Source organism: Lynx rufus, unplaced genomic scaffold (genome assembly GCF_022079265.1).
Source record: "Lynx rufus isolate CCGP_SWC_20201006 ecotype Redwood Valley unplaced genomic scaffold, mLynRuf1.p SCAF_7, whole genome shotgun sequence".
NCBI lineage: Eukaryota > Metazoa > Chordata > Mammalia > Carnivora > Felidae > Lynx > Lynx rufus.
In genome coordinates, this window is record NW_025814889.1 from 20,018,812 (window position 1) to 20,040,139 (window position 21,328).

The 21,328-nt window shown below is 37.0% G+C and overlaps 1 protein-coding gene across 10 annotated transcripts in view; it reads left to right on the top strand.

The window, feature by feature from the left end:
- MLLT10 (MLLT10 histone lysine methyltransferase DOT1L cofactor) overlaps positions 1–21,328 on the top strand; it is a 240,055-nt gene that overhangs the window by 67,923 nt on the left and 150,804 nt on the right. For all 10 annotated transcript variants that reach the window (XM_047066600.1, XM_047066599.1, XM_047066598.1 and 7 more), the window contains one exon: positions 18,731–18,840. In XM_047066600.1, coding sequence (XP_046922556.1) covers positions 18,731–18,840 — 110 coding nt within the window. The remainder of the gene's footprint in view (positions 1–18,730; positions 18,841–21,328) is intronic.

The following is a 21,328-nucleotide window of genomic DNA, read 5'->3' on the forward strand; positions in this document are numbered from 1 at the left end:
GGAACATAGCTTTATTACTGCAGCAGGCTATGGCCTTGAAAAACTGCAAGCCCTCCCAGAGGAAGGGGCTGGGGGATTTTATAGGGAAATACAGGATTCAGCCAGTTTCAACGGGAATGGTGGAAGCGTTACTAGCCTCCTTCATCTTGTCTTTAAGGTGGTACTGGCTTCCTGAAACAATAGGCCTACTTCTGTGGACCTAATCAGTTTTTCTACTGCAAGGTTAAAGGAATCACAGGGATGGTCCTCTTTGGAGGCTTGTCTCAAACAATGCGTTGCTCTCTTTTCGTTCTTTACCATGCCAGCTCCTTTCAGGTATCTCTAGCCAGCAATAAGCTGGGCACTGGGATGCTCAAAGTGAGCATAAAGATATGCCACATGGAAATGGAAATTCTGGGAATACAGCCAGAATCTGAAGCACACTCCAGGATCTCTCATTTAGTCCATGGATCTGGAGGTATCGCCTTGTATTTCCAGGGCAGGTGTGCTCCCAAGACATATGTGTCACTTGCCTGGGATTTTGTTTCCTGTTTTTGAGGCATCGAGGGCTTCATCTTTTACTTCTCAGGTTGGCTTCTCTGTTCTGTCTGTACTCTTTTTTTTTTTTTTTCCTTTTTTAACCAAGAGTACTGTAGTAACTGACTGTGATCAGTTACTGTATGTAATCATAGATACACTGGGTCGTTAGTTATAGGCAAAAGTTCTGCAAGTGGAAATGCTGGATCAGAGGGTATGTACATCTGTAATTTTAGTGGATTTTCCCAAATCCTCCTCTGTTGAGATTGCAGTAATTCATGCTTTATTCACAATACATGAGAAGAAACTGTGTATATCATGCTTAATCTCAGCACGGTCACACAACCATCTGAGTGGGTTTCAATTTTGGATTATTTATCAAACTCACAAGTCACAGTTGGTTTATGCCACACCAGATATACTTAATAAAGGAAAAGCATATACAGTTGGAATCGTTCAGAGACCTCCAGACTCTGATGCAAGTCTTAATGTCTTCAGTGTTTGGTTGTAAGGTTGACAAGAAGCTAATGTGAATGCAGGTCACTTTAGCATGGGAAGACACCAGGTTTGTGTACCCTCAGCTTAAAAATGCCTGCTAGCTATACATCCTCTGTATTTGTAAGTGGCTAGCTATCCTGTTTTAATGTAGCTGTGGACTATAAGTTATAACTCCTATAATGTAGACTCCTGACAACCAAGTGCAACAGGCTAAAGAGCATCTTGGATAAATTACTAGTACATGGCAGACCCCGAGTACTGTCATCTGTCTTCAGGGTTGATGTTACAGGAAGTTAAACTACCATATTTTCCTCAAGAGCCTGAAAGAGGGATTCTGAGTCTAGCTCTTAACCCTTTCCATCCATCATTGTTAAGGATCTTTTTATATTTGCCAATCTGGTAGATAAAAATTATGTCAGTATAGCTTTCATTTGTATGTCTGTTGTGAGAGAAGTTTTTCACCTTTTTTTTCATATGCTTAAAGCTATTTATATTTCCATTATGTGAAGTATTCATTCATATTCTTACCTCGGTTTTCTCTTGGCAAATTCCTTGAGGTACATTTTTGGATTGTTGTGTAGGAGCTCTTGATGTTTTAGGGAAGTTAGTCCTTCGTGGTATGAATTGCTGGACATTTTCCCCACCAGATGATTGGTTGTATTGGTGGGGGGGGGAAGGGTTGGATTTCACCAATTTTTTTCTTTAATGCCCCTTTGTATTTAATTGCCATGTCTCCATGTCTCCTCTGGTTTAAAAGAGTTTCTCCGTCTTTTCTTGTTTTTCATGACCTTGGCAGTCTTGAGGAATATTGGCCAGATACATGTTCACTGGCCCCCCTTCCCCCAAGTCTGGGTTTCTCTTGATATTTTCTCATAATTAGCTTGGATTAATAGATTTTGGGAAAAAGTACCGCTGAGGTTAAGTCTGCTTCTTATCTTGTCGTATCAGGGAGTATAAAACTGTCCATGAGACATCACTGATGAATGATATTGTCAGGCTAAGTTTTAAAAAATCCCTTTGGTATTTTTATGATGCTTGTCTTAAATTTATAGGTTAGCTTAGGGAAAATTGACAGTCTTCAAACAAGATATTTATTGTGTGCCTCCGATGTACAGGCAGTGGTCTAGATACAGCATTGAGCAAAATAGGCTAATAATCCATGCCCTTTCAGGGTTTACTTACATTTTGGTGAGGGAAGTTGGGCAATAAATGAGATAGGTAAATAAAATTTGTAGCATGACGTGTATTATGGAGCAAAATAAAGAAGAGGTGCAGAGCGAAATCTGAAATGTGCTTTTGAAGCTTTAGGGTGATAAGGGAAGACTCCATTGAAGAAATGACATTTGAAAAGGGACCTGAGATTAATGAATTGGAGGAGGGGGTGGGCATAAGTCTTGTAGGGTTTGTGAAATCACTGTAATAATTTGGTGTCACATAGGGTAAGTTGCTAAACCACTGGGGTGATTTGAGCTGAGGGGTGCTTGATTAAAGCAAGTTTTTAAACATGATCACTGTGGCTGCTGTGTTGGAAATCAACTTTATAATAAGCTCTCAAGTCTCTAGGCTAGGAGCCTCTTTGTTATTCTTCAGGCGGGTCTTGCGTAGTCTTAGAACATCATTTTTACATATAAATTTTAGAATTGTATTCATTTCTTTATGGTCCAGTTTTCTCTAAGTCTGTAAAATGTGTTTAATAATATGTACTGTATTGAATGAGAGTTAAATGAGTTAATCTATGTGAAGGTTGTAGAACAAGGCCTGTGCGTAGTAAACTCTACATTAAAGGTAAGAGTTAAAAATTTAAAATGAAAAGAAAAACATGAAGAACTAGTTATAGTCTATGCAAGTTGTTGAAATTGGTATTCTGTATTTTCTGTATAGACAGTGATAATGTATATAAATCACAATTTTATTTCCTCCACTTCATTTCTTATTTTTACATCTCTTTTACTCTTGAGTTTATTCTAGTCCGGCTTTTCCCCACCAAGCCACCAAAGCCTGTTCTTGGTAAAGTAATCTGTGCTCTCCCTGTGGCTGAACCAGTTCTCAAGTTCTTTGTTAGTTCATCTTGTAGCAACATGTGACACATTTGATCATTCTTGAGCACTTCATTTTGTTGCTGGGACAGCAGTCTTCTTTTATTTTGACCTTATTGATTACCCCTTTTATTTTTCTGCATTCTTCCCTTATGGACATTTACCTCTAAATATAGAGTGCTTCAGAGTGTAGGCCTTCTACACTTACTTCCAGAATGAACTTTTTGAGTATTACGGATTTGAATAACATCTGTGATGTATACATGGATAGCATCCAAATTTATATCTCCAGCCTTTTCTCTTGAACTCTGGACTCATAAATATCTAGTTGCTTATACATCATCTGCTTGTGTGATGGGTACATAAACTCAACATGGACATTTGGTATAGAGTTGTGGAATCACTGTGTTGTATACCTGAAACTGATGTAACATGATGTGTCAACTGTGTTTCAATTTAAAAAAGATACTATAGAAGCAAAAACAAACAAACCCCATGGCTATCTGAACTTGACCTTCTCATTCCATTTTGTTACCCTGCCTATTTCAGTTAAAGGCAGCTTCACCTGTCCAACTGTCTGCAACACTAAGTGAACCTACCTCTGCCAGTCCCTCCATAATTAATATTATAACATTTGTCACCTTTTTGTACCTTACGCTCCTTTGCCTTTTTCTTGCATATGTTTTTTTTTTTTTAATTTTTTTTCAACGTTTATTTATTTTTGGGACAGAGAGAGACAGAGCATGAACGGGGGAGGGGCAGAGAGAGAGAGGGAGACACAGAATCGGAAACAGGCTCCAGGCTCTGAGCCATCAGCCCAGAGCCCGACGCGGGGCTCGAACTCCCGGACCACGAGATCGTGACCTGGCCGAAGTCGGACGCTTAACCGACTGCGCCACCCAGGCGCCCCTTGCATATGTTATAAAGATCTCAAATCAACAACTTAATTGAACTCCTCAAAATATTAGATGAAAAAGAACAAACAAAACAAAGTGAACTGAAGGAAGGAAATAAACATTAGTTGAAAGATAAATGAAATAGAGAGTAGAAAGTCAGAAAAAAAGCAGTGAAATTAAGAGCTTTTTTTAATGAACAAAATTGACAGATTTTTTTATGGCATGAGTGACATTTATTTCATTTATTTTATTATTTGAGTATAGTTGACACACAATGTTACCTTAGTTTCAAGTGTATAATGTAGTGATTGAACTTCTTTGTAAGTTCTGTCACCATATAGCTGACCATATTCTTTATTCAGTACCCTTTATTCCTGTGACTTACTCATTCCATAACTGGAAGCCTGTATCTCCCTTTCCCCTTCACCCATTTTGCCTGTTATCCCATTCCCTTCCCTTTGGCAACTGTTAGTTCTTTGTATTTTATAGGTCCAATTCTGCTTTTTTTGTTTATTCATTCGTTTTGTGTTTTAGATTCCATACTGTTAGCTAAATTAAGAAAAAAAGTATACAAATTATTAAAATTAGAAATGAAAAAGGGGAACATTACAGCTGATGCCACAGAAATGAAAAGAATTATTAGAGAATTTAATAATAATTCGATAACACTTGAATAACCTAGAAGAACGGATAAAGTTCTAGAAACACACAACCTACCAAGACTAAGTCATGAAGAAATAAAAAATCTGAAGAGACCAACAACTAGTAAGGAGATTGACTCAGTATTTACAAATCTAACAAAGAAAAGTCCACATCCAGATGGTTTTGCCAGAGAATTGATTCTCTGGAAACTCTTCTAAAAAATTGAAGAGGAGGTCATTGAAACTCATTTTATGAGGCCAGCATTATTCTGAAAACAAAAGCCAGACAAAGACATTACAAGCAGAACAGAAAACTACAGACCAGTATCACTGATACATATTGATGTAAAAGTCCTCAGCAAAATACTAGCAAACTGAATTCAGCATATTAAAAGGATCATATATGACTTATTTATTCCTGGAATGTAAGAATAGTTCAGCATATGACAGTCGATCAATGCATAATATACCATAATAGCAAAATGAAGGACAAAACCCATGTGATAATCTCATCTCCATTGATGCAGAAAAAACAGTTAACAAAATTCAACACCTGTTTGTGTTAAATGAACCCATTAGACTTGAATTAGAAGGAAAGTACAACATATATGCAAAGGCCATATATGAAAAACCCATAGCTAGCTAATATTATACTCAGTAGTTAAAGACAAGATTTTCCTTTAAGACAAGGAACAAGGCAAGAATGTCTGCGCACCTCACCACTATTCAGCGTATTATTGGAGTCTTAGCCAGAGTACTTAGGGAAGAAAAGGAAGTAGAAAGCACCCAGTTTGAAAAGGAAGAAGTAAAATGATCTGTGTTTGCAGATGACATGATCCAGTATGTTGAAAACCCTAAGGATCCCACCAAAAAAACAGAACAAACAAAAACAAACAAACCCACAAAAACTATTAGCACTAAAAAAATAAGCATAATTTATCTTTTTGTTGTTGTTGTTGAGATTTTAGTTTTAAGTAATCTCTACACACAACTTGAGGCTCAAAATGACAACCCCAGGATCAAGAGTTGCACGTTCTGCTGACTGAGCCAGCCAGGCACCCCCCCCCAAATTAGTTGTTTTTATACGGTGACAATAAATAATTTGAAAAGGAAATTAAGATTTTTTTTAATAAAGGTGTAAAAAGAATAATGAAACACTTAGGAATAAACCTAATCAAGGAAGGAAAGACTTGTACACTGAAAACTACAAAACGTTCTTGAAGGAAATGAAAGAAGGCATAAATAAATGGAAAACTATCTTGTGTCTATAGTACTTAAAGTGATCTATGTATTGAACATAATCCCTTTCAGAATCCTGAAAGCATTTTTTGTGCAAATGCTAAAATTAACCTTAAAATTTATGGGGAATCTCAAGAGTCCATGAATGGCCAAAACAATTATGAAAATGCAGAACAAAGTTGGAGGACTCATACTTCAGGATTTCAAAACATGTTACACAGCCACAGTAATCAAGACAGGGTGGTACTGGCATAACAACAAATAGACCAATGGCATAGGATAGAGAGCCTACAAATAAACTCTTCTGTATGTTAGTCAAATGACCCTTTTTTTTTTTTTAAATATGATCCTTGATAAGAGTGCCAGGACAACTCATTGAGGAAAGGACAGTCTCTTCAACAAATGGTGTTGGCAAAATGGGATAGCTACATGCCAAAGAATGAAGTTGGACCCTTATCTTAACACCGTATACAAATATTAACTCACAGTAGATCAAAGATTTAGGTACATAAGACTCAAATTGTAAAATTTCTAGAAGAAAACATATGGGAAAAGCTTCATGACTTTGGGTTTGGAAATGATTTCTCAGGTATGACACCAAATGCATAGACCCCTCCCAAAAAGGGGGAGGGGGCGGCGCCTGGGTGGCTCAGTCGGTTGGGCATCCAACTTCAGTTCAGGTCATGATCTTGCAGTGTGTGAGTTTAAGCCCCACGTCGGGCTCTGTGCTGACAGCTCAGAGCCTGGAGCCTGCTTCAGATTCTGTGTCTCCCTCTCTCTCTGCCCCTCTCCCACTTATTCGTTCTCTCTCTCTCAAAAATAAAATAAAACATAAAAAAAAAATTTAAAAAGAACAAAAAAAAATAGACAAGTGGGACCATACACAAGCTTACAAACTTTTGTGCATCAGAGAACCCAATCAACAGATTGAAAAGGCAATAGAATGGGAGATAATATATAAAGAACTCTTAGTACTCAACAGCAAAAGTATCAAATAACCCGATTTAAAAATGGGCAAAGAACACCAATAAACTTTTCTCCAAAGATAATATGCAGCTGATCAACAGGCATGTGAAAAGATGCTCTACATTACTAATCATCATAGAAATGCAAATCAAAACCACAATGAAATCAGTGCTCACCCATGCAGAATGGTTACTATCAATCCACCCCCACCCCATACAAACAAAAACCATCCCAGAAAATGACAAGTATTGATGTGGAACCCCTGTGCACTGTTGGTGGGATTGAAAAATGGTGTAGCAGTTATGGAAGACAGTATGGAGGTTCCTTAAAAAGTTAAAAACAACTACCCTATGATCCAGCAATTCTGCTTCTGGTTATGTATCCCAAGGTATTTTTTTTTTTTTTTAATATATGAAATTTATTGTCAAATTGGTTTCCATACAACACCCAGTGCTCATCCCAAAAGGTGCCCTTCTCAATACCCATCACCCACCCTCCCCTCCCTCCAACCCCCATCAACCCTCAGTTTGTTCTCAGTTTTTAACAGTCTCTTATGCTTTGGCTCTCTCCCACTCTAACCTCTTTTTTTTTTTTTTCCTTCCCCTCCCCCATGGGTTTCTGTTAAGTTTCTCAGGATCCACATAAGAGTGAAACCATATGGTATCTGTCTTTCTCTGTATGGCTTATTTCACTTAGCATCACACTCTCCAGTTCCATCCATGTTGCTACAAAGGGCCAGATTTCATTCTTTCTCATTGCCACGTAGTACTCCATTGTGTATATAAACCACAATTTCTTTATCCATTCATCAGTTGATGGACATTTAGGCTCTTTCCATAATTTGGCTATTGTTGAGAGTGCTGCTATAAACATTGGGGTACAAGTGCCCCTATGCATCAGTACTCCTGTATCCCTTGGATAAATTCCTAGCAGTGCTATTGCTGGGTCATAGGGTAGGTCTATTTTTAATTTTCTGAGGAACCTCCACACTGCTTTCCAGAGCGGCTGCACCAATTTGCATTCCCACCAACAGTGCAAGAGGGTTCCCGTTTCTCCACATCCTCTCCAGCATCTGTAGTCTCCTGATTTGTTCATTTTGGCCACTCTGACTGGCGTGAGGTGATATCTGAGTGTGGTTTTGATTTGTATTTCCCTGATAAGGAGCGATGTTGAGCATCTTTTCATGTGCCTGTTGACCATCTGGATGTCTTCTTTAGAGAAGTGTCTATTCATGTTTTCTGCCCATTTCTTCACTGGGTTATTTGTTTTTCGGGTGTGGAGTTTGGTGAGCTCGTTATAGATTTTGGATACTAGCCCTTTGTCTGATATGTCATTTGCAAATATCTTTTCCCATTCCGTTGGTTGCCTTTTAGTTTTGTTGGTTGTTTCCTTTGCTGTGCAGAAGCTTTTTATCTTCATAAGGTCCCAGTAATTCACTTTTGCTTTTAATTCCCTTGCCTTTGGGGATGTGTCGAGTAAGAGATTGCTACGGCTGAGGTCAGAGAGGTCTTTTCCTGCTTTCTCCTCTAAGGTTTTGATGGTTTCCTGTCTCACATTCAGGTCCTTTATCCATTTTGAGTTTATTTTTGTGAATGGTGTGAGAAAGTGGTCTAGTTTCATTCTTCTGCATGTTGCTGTCCAGTTCTCCCAACACCATTTGTTAAAGAGACTGTCTTTTTTCCATTGGATGTTCTTTCCTGCTTTGTCAAAGATGAGTTAGCCATACATTTGTGGGTCTAGTTCTGGGGTTTCTATTCTATTCCATTGGTCTATGTGTCTGCTTTTGTGCCAATATCCCAAGGTATTAAAAGCATGGTCTCCAAGAGATACTTGTACACTCATGTTTATGGCAGCACTATTCACAATAGCCAAGAAGTGTAAGCAACCCAAATGTCTTAAGTGGATGAATGGATAAGCAAAGTGTTGTCTGTACATACATTGGAATATTATCCATCTTTAAAAAGCTGAATATGTTGCAGTATGCCACAGCATGGTTGAATCTTGAGGATGTTGTGTTAAATGAAATAAGCCAATCACAAAAGGACAAATACTTTATGATTCCACTCATATGAGGTACTTAGTGGTCAGATTTATAGAGACAGAAAGTATAGTGGTTATAGAAGTTGAGGAGACAGGCAAAAAGGGGAGTGATTGTTTACTGGGTGTAGAGTTTCAGATTGCATGATGAAAAAAGTTCTGGAGTTCTTTCACAATGTGAATATACTTAATTGTTCTGAACTGTACATTTAAATAGGGTAGTGGATTTTATGTTATGTGCTTTTAAAAAAATTCACAATAAAAATGAATGTATATGATTTTTTTGCCTTAACTACATTGACTAAGACTTACAGCACAACACTAAATAGAAGTGATGATTGTAGGCCATTATTTCTTCTCCACTTGAGAGGGATGTGTTGAAATTTCACTTTTAATTATGTTGATAGTTGCAGTTTTGTTCCTTTGTTTCTTTTTATTTTTTATTTGAGAAACCTTTTTAAGTTTATTTTTTAAAGTTTATTTGTTTAATTTGGAAGAGGGAGAGAGAGTGAGTGCTTGAGTGTGAGAGCAGGGGAGGAGCAGACAGGGAGAGAGAGAGAGAATCTCAAGCAGGCTCCATATCCAGCACAGAGTGCAACTCGGGGCTTGATCCCTTGACCCTGGGATTAGGACCTGAGCCAAAATCAAGTTTCGCACGCTAAACTGACTGAGCCACCCAGCTGCCCCTTGGCTTTGTTAATTTTTAAAGTTATATGCCTGTTTTCTATTTTATTGATTTCTCCTTTTATCTTCACTTTCCTTACTTTTAGTTACTTTTAGTATATTTAGTTTCCTTACTTTTAGTTACTTTTTGTATATTTTGTTCTTTGTTAACTTCTTAAGGTAGCACCTTAGATCTTGGAATTGAGACATTCTTTTGTAGTAAAAGTATATAAAGATACGTTTCCCTGCTAGGACTGCTTTTGCAGCATGTCTCAAAATTTGGCATATTGTTGAATTGTTGCCATTCAGTTCAAATGTTTTCCAATTTCCCTTGTGATTTTGTGTTAGATTTTTAAATTATTTAGAAGTTTATTATTTTCCACATATTAGGGGTTTTTGTAGCTATCTAATTATTATTAGTTGCTAATTTAATTTCATTGTGGTTACTCATTACACTCTAGATGATTTTAATCCTTTAAAATTCACTGAGTCTTATTTTAGGTATTAGCATATGGTTTGTGTTGAATGTACCATATGCATTTGAAAAGGAATGTATATTCTTCGGTTGAATAAGGTAGTTGAACTCAAGCTCTTTTATTAGTCTTAACTGATTTTTGGGGGGGAGGTCTACTTCATCTGTTAGTTACTGAGTCTGGTGTGTTAAACATCTGTAACGATTGGAACATCCTCTGCTTCTTCCTTTAATAGTGTTAAGTGTTTTATGTATTTTAAAGTGTTTTTATTAGGTGTAGATACTTTTCTAATTGATTTTTGTAATGAATTATTTATCATTAGGAAAATGTCCCCTTTTAGCTATGGAGTATTTGCTTCATAGTGTGCTACGACATCAAAATAGTCATGTCAGCCTTTGTATTCTTACTGTTAGCATTATATATTACTTTCCATACATTTGCTTTATTTGCTTTAAACTTACCAGTATTTTTTTAAAGGTTTTAAAAAATTTGTTTTTCATTATTTTGAGAGAGAGCAAGCGAGCGAGCGCACACACAGGATCAGGAGAGGGGCACAGAGAGAAGGGGACAGAGGATCCAAAGTGGGTTGATAGCAGAGAGCCCGATGAGGGACTTGAACTCATGAACTGTGAGATCATGACCTGAGCTGAAATCAGATGCTTAACTGACTGAACAGCCCAAGGCGCCCCTAAACTTAGCATTTTTTATTAAAAGTGTGTCTCTTACAGACAGCATATGGTAGTATGGTCTTTTTAAAATTTTAATCGACTCTGGCCCTCTTAATCTCTCCCTTACCTGTTGTATATAAATGACTAACATTTAGTATGAATTGAAATTAGGATTGAGATCTTTCTGTTCTTTAAAAAAGTATTTAAAACAGCTTTATACAGTTGTGATTGACATTCAGTATACTGTCTATATTTAAAGTGAACAACTTGTTAAGTTCTGACTATTGTATGTACCCATGAAATCAACATAATTAAGGCAGTGAACATATCCATCGCTTTTAAAACTTTCCTCTTATTCTTTTGTACTGTATCTCTTTTGTACCAACCCATCTCCTCCCCAGCCTTGTCCCAGGTAACCATTCATCTGCTTTCCATTACTATAGATTAATTTGTATTTTCTTGTGTTTTAAGTGGAATGTATGTGCTTGTGTGTCTAGACACTCAAATGGGTTTATAGTAATACAGACACTATTTTTGTCTGGCTTATTTCCATCAGTATAAATATTTGAGATTCTTGTTGTGACATGCATTAATATTTTATTCCCTTTTTGGTTCACTGTTTTTCCCCTGTATGGATCTAGCAGTTTATTTACCTGTAGATAGATTGTTTCTAGTTTTACGTGTTGCAAATTAAGATCCTGTTAATATTTGAGTACATGTTCTCTATAATCATAGTCTTTTTTTGTCTTGGGTAAATACTTAGGCATGAAATGGCTAGTTTATAATAATAAGTGCATGTTTAATTCTTTTTTTCAAGTTCTAATTTAAATTCTAGTTAGTTAACATATATGGTAAAATTGGTTTCAGATGTAGAACTTAATGATTCATCACTTTCATATAACACCCAGTGCTCATCACCATGATAATACCCACCACCTACCCATTTAGCCCATCCCCCCCACCTCCCTCCCTCCATCAACCCTCAGTTTGTTTTCTATAGTTAAGACTCTCTTGGGGTGCCTGGGTGGCTCATTCCGGTAGGGGTAAGTGTCAGACTTCGGCTCAGGTGATCTCATGGTTCGTGAGTCTGAGACCCACATTGAGCTCTCTCCTGTCAGTGCAGAGCCCGCTTTGAATCCTCGGTATCTCACTCGCTCACTCGCTCTCTGTTCCTACCCCGCTCATGCTCGCGCTCTCTCTCTCTCTCTCTCTCTCACTCTCTCTCTCTCTCTCTGTCTCTCTGTCTCTCTCAAAAAAACCCAAGCAAATATTAAAAAAAAAAAAAAGTCTCTTATGGTTTGCTTCTCTCTCTTTTCCCCCTCGTCCCCTGTGTCTGTTTGTTTCTTAAATTCCACATATGAGTGGAATCATATGGTATTTATCTTTCTCTGACTTATTTCACTTCACATGTTTAATTCTTCAAGGAACTGACAAACTATTTTCTAAAGTGGTTGTAACATTTTACATTCCCACCAGCTGCGTATGAGAGTTCCAGTTGCTCTACATCCTCTTCAACACTTGGTATGATCACTCTTTAGTTTTTGCCATTCTAATAGTTATGTAGTGGTATCCTTCTGCTTTTAATTTTCAATTTGGTAATGAGTAGAAAATTTCAGCCCTTTTTCACGTGGTTATTTGACATTCTTGTATCTTCTTTGGTGATGTGTGTGTTCAAATCAGATGCCCATTTAAAAAATTGAATTTTTTCTTATTGTTAGTTGTTTAGATATAATACCTTTACATATCATACAATTGATTGATTTAAAGCACACAATTCATTGGTTTTAAAAATATTCAAAGACTTGTGTGACCATCATCACAGTCGACTTTAGAACATTTTCATAAGATACACTGTCACCATTATTAGCATTCACTTCCTATTTCCCTTCAACACCTCCACCCGAGGCAATAATTAACCTATTCTGTGTCCATTTGCCCTGTTCTAGATATTTCATATAGCTAGAGTCATAAAATATGTGGTCTTTTGTGACTGGATTCTTTAACCTAGCACACTATTTCCCACATTCACCCATGTTGCAGCATGTCTAAGTAATTCACTTAATTGCCAATTGATATTCCAGTGTATGGATATACCATGTTTTCCTTAACCATTCAAAAGTTGATGGATATTTGGGTTGTTTTCACTTGATTATTTTGAATACTGCTGTGAACGAATAATACTGCTGTGAACATGCATTTACAATTTTTTTGCAGAAATATGTTTTAATTTTTTGGATTATTCTTGGGAGTGTATTTCCTGGGTCACATGTTAACTGTTATCCTTTTGAGAAATTGCTGGTCTGTTTTCCAAAGTGGAGGTACCATTTTACATTTCTACTTGTAGTGCATTAGTTGTCCAATTTTTCCACATCCTTGTCAATACTTGCTAATGTTTGTCTTTTTGGTTTTAGCCATCCTGGTGGATATGAAGGGTATTTCAGTTTGTTTTTGATTTTCATTTCTCTAATGACTAGTATCTTTTCATGTGCTTATTGACCACTTGTTATTTTCATTCCAACAATTTGTGCTTTTTAATTGGGGTGGTTGGTTAATTTACATTTAGTGTGACTAATGATATGGTTAGATTTGGGTCTACCATCTTGATACTTGTTTTTTTGTTTATTTTTTAAAGATTTTATTTTATTTATTTATTTTTTTAATGTTTATTTTTATTTTTTATTAAAAAAATTTTTTTTTAATGTTTATTTTTGAGACTGAGAGAGACAGAGCATGAATGGGGGAGGGTCAGAGAGAGAGGGAGACACAGAATCTGAAACAGGCTCCAGGCTCTGCGCGGTCAGCACAGAGCCTGACGCGGGGCTTGAACTCACGGACCGCGAGATCATGACCTGAGCCGAAGTCGGATGCTCAACCGACTGAGCCACCCAGGCGCCCCAATGTTCATTTATTTTTGAGACAGAGAGAGACAGAGCATGAATGGGGGAGGGTCAGAGAGAGGGAGACACAGAATCTGAAGCAGGCTCCAGGCTCTGAGCTGTCAGCACAGAGCCCGACACGGGGCTCGAACTCACGGACCGCGAGATCATGACCTGAGCTGAAGTCGGCTGCTTAACTGACTGAGCCACCCAGGCACCCCAAGATTTTATATTTTTAAGTAATGTCTACACCCAGTGTGGGGTTGGAACAAGAGTTGCATGCTCTGCTGAGTGAGCCAGCTGGGTGCCCTGATACTTGTTTTTTATTTGCTCCTTTTGTTTTTGTTCTCTTTTTTTCTTTTCTGGCCTTCTTTTGAAATGTTTATGATTCCATCTTGTCTACTTTGTTGTGTTATTAGCCATGAATTTTGTTGTGTTACGTTAGTCATTGTCTTAGGGCTTAAAGTTTACATCTTTGTCTCAGTAGAGTTTACCATCAAGTGTTATTATTATACTACTACTCATATAGTATAAGATCCTCAAAATAATTTAATTCCATTTCTCTTTTTTTTGGCCTTTATGCAATTGTTGTCATGCATTTATTTTTGTTATAAACTCCACAACAAATTCCCCGGTATTTTTGTTTAAACAGTTGTTTACTGTGGATCTTTTTTGTATCTTTTGTGTCTGTACTTAACTTTCTGAACTTTTGGAATGGAGAAAGAACTAGGGTTCCGCATTGAAAACTCAAACTCAGTGCTGTCTTCAAGACCTCTGCTAAACGTAGGGTGGGCATGGGTTATAGGAAAGGAAAAATGCCCAGAGCTTTCCTGCCATTTTTAAGTTGCCCTTTTCTTGATTTAGTGTTTGGTTGCTGCAAACCTTTCATTCTCTTTTCCAGAGTGCTAACAAAATTGGTTCTGACGGTTCCTGCGTGATTTTGTGATATTTCCATGGTGGAAGGTACTCTTGGAGCTTCCTACTCCACTATTGTGGCTGATGGAAGTCTGGGAATTTTGCCTTCCTTTATATCTTCTTCAGGTTTGTTCTGAAGTTAGGTTCCTTAGAAATAGTTAGATCCTGTCAGGTCCTGCTCTTATGATTTATTAGGAGCAGTACTTGGTCTAGGGGTAATTATTTCCCACTATGGAGGCAAGATCTTTCTGAGTATTCAGTTACCCAATGTCCTGAGAGTTGAGGTTTTTTCAGTCTGGCTAAGGAGACCAGGCAATGTTCCTAGCTCTTCCTGTCTGCTGGATACAGTTTCCTTTACTTCTTTTTGGATGGTTCTTTTTTCAACCTCAGGTAATTTCTTCTCTCATATGTTCAGTCCTTTAATATTCAAATGGTGTTCTCTGTATCTCTCTGTGAGCATTTGTTCTCTCTGTAAAGAGTTTTCATTTCTGGTGCTTTGTCCTTACAGTTTTAGCTGCCTTGGTCTTACCTGATGTGAACTTTGGGAGTGTTCTGGGCTTGGCCTTAGTTTCTCTCCCTGTGCTTTGGCCTGGAAGAATTCTCAAGATGTTAAACTGGGCAAACTGAGAGCTCATCTCATTTGTTTATTGTTTCTTTGGGATTACTGTCGTTGTTATCTGATACACAGCGTCTTGAAAACCATTGTCTCAATTATTTTATCTTTTTATTCTTTTTTTGCCATGGGAAATATGTATTGTGCATGCAAGAAGCCAAATATGGTCCCTGTTTCTCCATCTTGACCAGAAGAAGTCTGCTATTTTTTTCTTTTTTTAAAAAAAGTTTATTTTTTGTATCTCTACACCCAACATGGGGCTTGAACTCATGACCCTGAGATCAAGAGCCTCATGCTCTTCTGACCTAGACAGCCAGGTGCCACCTATTCTTTAACTTTGATTTTTACTTTATTCCTTTCTTCCCTTTTTTCCCCCTTCTTTGTGATTATTTGAATATTTTTTAGCATTGCATTTAATCAGTTTAATAATGCACTTAGCGTTGCATTTAAATTTAATTAATTGCATTAAATTATCTTTTTGGCCGTATTTGTGTATATAGTAGTTGCTCTTGGGATTACGGTTCTCATACTAATAATTTTAGACTACTCTGTGTACTGCTTCACACAAAATGTAAAAACGCTGAAACCATATAGATCTCTTTTACCTTCTTCTCCAGTCTTTACTGTAGTTTTAATATGTGTTAAATTTATATACACTGAAAACTTTACCAGATAAACTTTTAACTTGTGATGTAAGCAGTCATGTATTTTCACTGGAAGAGAATATTGTTGTTTTATCTAGTCAGTAGCCATTAAAAGTACCTATATGCTTATCATTTTTTTACTTCATCTTGGACCTTTCTTCTTGGCTCATTTTTCCATTGCCTGAGGAAAATTACTTAGTGTTCCCTTTAATTGAAATCTGTTTAAAGATAGTTTTGGACTTTATTTATCCAGTTGTTCGTTTGTTTGTTTGTTTATTTATTTAAACACAAAATTTATTGTCAGATTGGTTTGCATACAATACCCAGTGCTCTTCCGAAAAGGTGCCCTCCTCAATACCCATCACCCACCCTCCCCTCTTTGCCACCCCCCATCAACCCTCAGTTTGTTCTCAGTTTTTAAGAGTCTCTTATGCTTTGGCTCTTTCCCACTCTAACCTTTTTCTTTTTTTCCCCTCCCCCCCCCCCCACCCCCCATGGTCTTCTGGTAAGTTTCTCAGGATCCACATAAGAATGAAACCATATGGTATCTGTCTTTCTCTGTATGACTTCTTTCACTTAGCATCACACTCTCCAGTTCCATCCACGTTGCTACAAAAGGCCATATTTCATTCTTTCTCATTGCCAAGTAGTATTCCAGTGTATATATAAACCACAACTTCTTTATCCATTTATCAACTGATGGACAATTAGGCTCTTTCCATAATTTGGCTATTGTTGAAAGTGCTGCTATAAACATTGGGGTACGAGTGCCCCTACGCGTTAGCACTCCTGTGTCCCTTGGGTAAATTCCTAGCAGTGCTATTGCTGGGTCATAGGGTAGATCTATTTTTAATTTTTTTGAGGAACCTCCAAAAAATTTTTCCAGAGTGGCTACGCCAGTTTGTATTCCCACCAACAGTGCAAGAGGGTTCCCGTTTCTCCACATCCTGTCCAGCATCTATAGTCTCCCGATTTGTTCATTTTAGCTACTCTGATATCCAGTTGTTCTTTTGATGGTAACTTGCCTTTTGGTTGTATGAAGATTTTTATCTCTTTCTTTTGGTTTTCTATAGGTTTACTAATTGGCCTAGGTATGGATTTGTTTTTATTTATTCTGAGATTTACTGTGTTTCTTCTGTCCATGATTTGCTGTGTTCTGTTCTGGAAAGTTTTTAGGTATTATCATTTGAAATTTTGCTTTTGTGCTACTTTGTCTCTCACATTTCTCTGGGATTCTAATTACATGTGTGTGAGACCTGCTGATTATATTCTTCATGCTTCTTGTCCTGTTACTGTATTTTTCACACTTTTGTGTTTTGTGCTAACATTCTGGACATTTTCTTCTGACCTATTTTGTTGTTGCCTTCTAATTCTGTTTTCATCTATGTCTAAACCGTTGTTGATCCCATCCATTGATTTTGAACAAATTTTTGTTTTTACTTCTAGAATTTTTTATTTATTATTATAGTTTTCAGTTCTTTGAAAAAATTTTCAACTTTGTGTTGTATTTGAGCATAATAAGTATACTTATTTTAATGTCTGTGGCTAAAACTCCAAAGTATAGATCTGGTTTGACTTTCTTGTTTCTGCTGGTTTTCATTTATGTTGTGTCTTTCATGTGTTTGGTACTTTTTATTGTGCTGAAAATGATAATGAACCAATAGTAGTAGAAGTTATTTGTAGTCAAGATTACATTGTTTTCCTCCAGAGAGGATGTATAATTTGCTTCTGTCTGGTGCCTGGGGGCACTTGTAATTTAGTATAACATGAGTCCAGTTTCAGAGTTTGAGATGAACTTAAAGCCTAGGTGCAGTCTCTTTGAGGGCCTGTGTACTTGGATTATTCTGGCTTGCAGCCTTCAGTGTCTCAGCTGGAAGGAAGGGAGGGGCTTACTCCTTCCCCTTCTCCTTCAGTTGTCTGTGGACATAGATCCCTGTACTTCCAGCCTTCTGAGTTTGTCAAAACCACCTTTTACCCTTTTTACCTGCTTTCTGTGAAATAGGCAGTGGGGGGGCAAAAGTGGCCAAAAGCTGTACTCACCTCCTTGGACTTTCATTATTTTCCAATTTTGGCTCAGTATTTCCTCATTATCACAGTTCTTTGATAGTTTCAGCCACATTTCAAAAACTAAAACATTGATACTCATTTGTTTATTATTATTTAAAAAATTGTTTTATTTATTTTGAGAGAGCAAGCAGGGGAGGGGGCAGAGAGAGAGGGAGAGAGTGAATCCCAGGCAGGCTCCGTGCTGTCAGCCCAGAGTCCGATGTGGGGCTCGAAGTCATGAACTATGAGATGATGACCTGAGCTGAAACCAAGAGTTGGATGCTTAACTCACTCAAGCCACCTGGTGCCCCAAAACATTAATATTTATTAATTGCTAAAATATTTTAAGTTAAATATTGAAACAGTAAAATAGTGAATGTTAGTACTAGTATTTAAAGTATCAATATTAATATAAAAGTTAAAATTTTAATAATTGACTTTTAAGATTAAAATTTTAATTTTAGGTATTCAACTATAAAGCTTCTTACTTTTTAATTTAAAGTTTATTTATTTTGAGAAAGAGAATAAGTGTGAGTGGCGGTGGGAGGCAGAGAGAATCCTAAACTGGGTCCACACTGTCAGCGCAGAGCCCGATGGAGGGCTTGAATCCACACACTGTGAGATCATGCCCTGAGCCAGAGTCGTACACTTAACTGACTGAGCCACCCAGGCGCCTCTAAAGCTTTCTTATTTTCTCATAGTGGTTCTCAGAAGTAGTGTTGATTCAAATCATTTAGTGTGCTCTTATAAGAAGTGTCCGTGCTAGCATTTGCATTTTGAGAATGTTCTTTTGTTTGTGCTGATGTGCTGGAGAAATGATGGAGTGCTTTATCAGTAGTGGTTTGACTATTTATAGTCAGTAATGAGAATTTGTTCATCTTTTTGTTGTACTTTTGCTTAACTAGGCTTTGAAGGGATCTCTTTAGGAAGTTAATGATTTTGTTTATCTTTGAAAAAGTTTTATTGAAAACTGGAAAATGACATTATTTTTATTTATTTTTAGGTTGGGCTCATGTGGTTTGTGCCCTGTATATTCCAGAGGTACAGTTTGCCAATGTTTCTACAATGGAACCAATTGTTTTACAGTCTGTTCCACATGATCGTTACAATAAGGTACAGTGGATGTTATTTTATTGATGTTTAAATACAACTTTTTCTAAAACTGGGAAATGTAAAAGGATTTTTTTTTGTATTTTGTTTTATTATAGGCTTTCATTAAAAAAATTTAAATCATAGGCCTCCAGATTCCAGAGAGATTTGAAAAAAGGATAATTACTAAATGGTAAACTACATTTATTAAAATATGTTGTAAAGTCACAGGAGTACAACACAAACAAAAATATATTACCTTTTATACTCACCTAGGTATTTAGCATTTTAACGTTTATGTGACATTTCCATCCTTATATAGATTTGTCCTTTAAGAATTACTGGCTTTTTAGGTTCTTTCAAACATAAAGGTTCTATTAAATTCAAATTAATCATTATTTGGTATAACATTTGTTTTGATACCATACATCCTTTCTTGAAAAATAACCCTATTACAGAATACTACGTGCTTCTTTTCCTTTCCCCAGTTTTTTTCTATCCCCAAGATAGGATTTTTGTTGTTAGCTTTTTCTTAGCAACTTAGTTAATATTTTCTTTGCTTTGCTCCCCCATATCTTTTTCTTGATTTATAGTACATATATATATTATTGCTTCATTCTCTTTTTGTATGTTAGATGATTTTTCTTTCACCCAATGTGTCTTTAGGTATGGTGTCACCATTAATTTAAGGTACTGTTACTTTATTTCATTTGTGGGGAGAAATTATCACTACCACCAGTTCTAACACAAATATTTTTGTGTTAAACATTTTACAATATAGGTTATTAATATTTATTTTTAAAATTTAAAAATACAGGAAACAAATAGAAAAGTGCAAGACAGAAGTCATCCTAATCTTCTCTTTTCTGATCCTTTTAGATTTTTGTGTGTGTGTACATTTTTATATGTAATATATATTTATTAAAATTGGATTATATTGCTTATACTGGTTTGTTTGTTTTTGAAATTTATCAACCCTGAACATCTTCTTGTATCAATCAGTTACGTTTTTGACATTATTTTTAGTGGATAGTTAGCATGTAATATACAGTATTATTAGTTTTGATAAACTGGTTAAGGAATGCCTAACTGTTGAAGGGCCTTGATTGGGTTTGGCTTTGGCTTTGGCTTGTACGTAGCAACAGAATCTCTGTGTAAAGGGGTGCGAATGTTTTGGAAGCTTCCATAAATATATTGTATGAAATTGTACTGTGGAATGCAGTTTCTAATTTATGCTACATGAGTAATAGGTGACAGTGCTAATAACCTTATATCCTGGTAAGTGCACTATATATTACCATTAAAAAAATCTTCGCTATTCTTTTTAGTGAAAAATATTAGTGTCTGATTTTTTTCTGAGTAAACAGTAAGGTTAAATATTTTACACTTTAAAAAAAAAATTTTTTTTAAACGTTTATTTATTTTTGAGACAGAGAGAGACAGAGCATGATCGGGGGAGGGTCAGAGAGAAGGAGAAACAGAATTCAAAACAGGCTCCAGGCTCCGAGCTGTTAGCACAGAGCCCGACGGCGGGGCTCGAACCCACGGACCGCGAGATCATGACCTGAGCCAAAGTCGGCCGTTTAACTGAGCCACCCAGGCGCCCCTACAGTTTTTAAAAAAAGCGTTTCATGTTTGTTGACCTTGAAAAGCTCTTTGTTTGTTTTAATATTGTAATGTTTTTCTTTTTTCTTTTTCCTTCTTTTTTTTACTGTTTTACTTATTTTTGAGAGGGAGAGTGTGCAGCACATGCGCGAGCAAGCAGGGGAGGGGCAGAGAGAGGGAGACCCAGAATCAGAAGCAGGCTCCAGGCTCTGAGCTGTCAGCACAGAGCCTAAAGTGGTGCTCGAACCCACGAACCATGAAATCTTGACCTGAGCCAAAGTTGGACGCTGAACTGACTCAGCCACCCAGGCACTTCTATTTTTTCTTTTAAAATCTCTCTTCCGTAGAGCTTTATTTATTTTTTTAAAGTTTATTTATTTATTTTGAGAGAGAGAGGCTGGGACAGGGGCAGAGAGAGGGAGAGAGAGAATCCCCAGCAGGTTCTGCACTGTCAGTGCAGAGCCCGACGTGGGTCTCAAACTCAGGAACCGTGAGATCATGACCTGAGTCGAAGTCAGGCACTTAACTGACAGAGCCACCCAGGAGCCCTGTTTTTATTTATTTTCTAACAAAGTGTTTTTTGTTTTTTTTTTTAATGTTTGTTTATTTTTGTGAGAGAGGGAGAGGGAAAGGGAGACTGACAACCTCAAGCAGGCTCTCCGCTGTCAGTGGAGAGCCAGACATGGGGCTGGAACTCATGAATCGTGAGATCATAACCTGAGCAGAAATCAGTAGTCAGACGCTGACTGAGCCACCTAGGTGCCTCCAAAGTGTTTTTTATATTAGAGGTTTCTTTCATTTGTCTTATGTACTTGCTGTGTATGCTTTTGCCCATAATTCAACATTTGCTTTTTAACTTTCATTATGTCTTCAGTTTTTTAAAATTACTGTCGGTACTCTAGCGGGT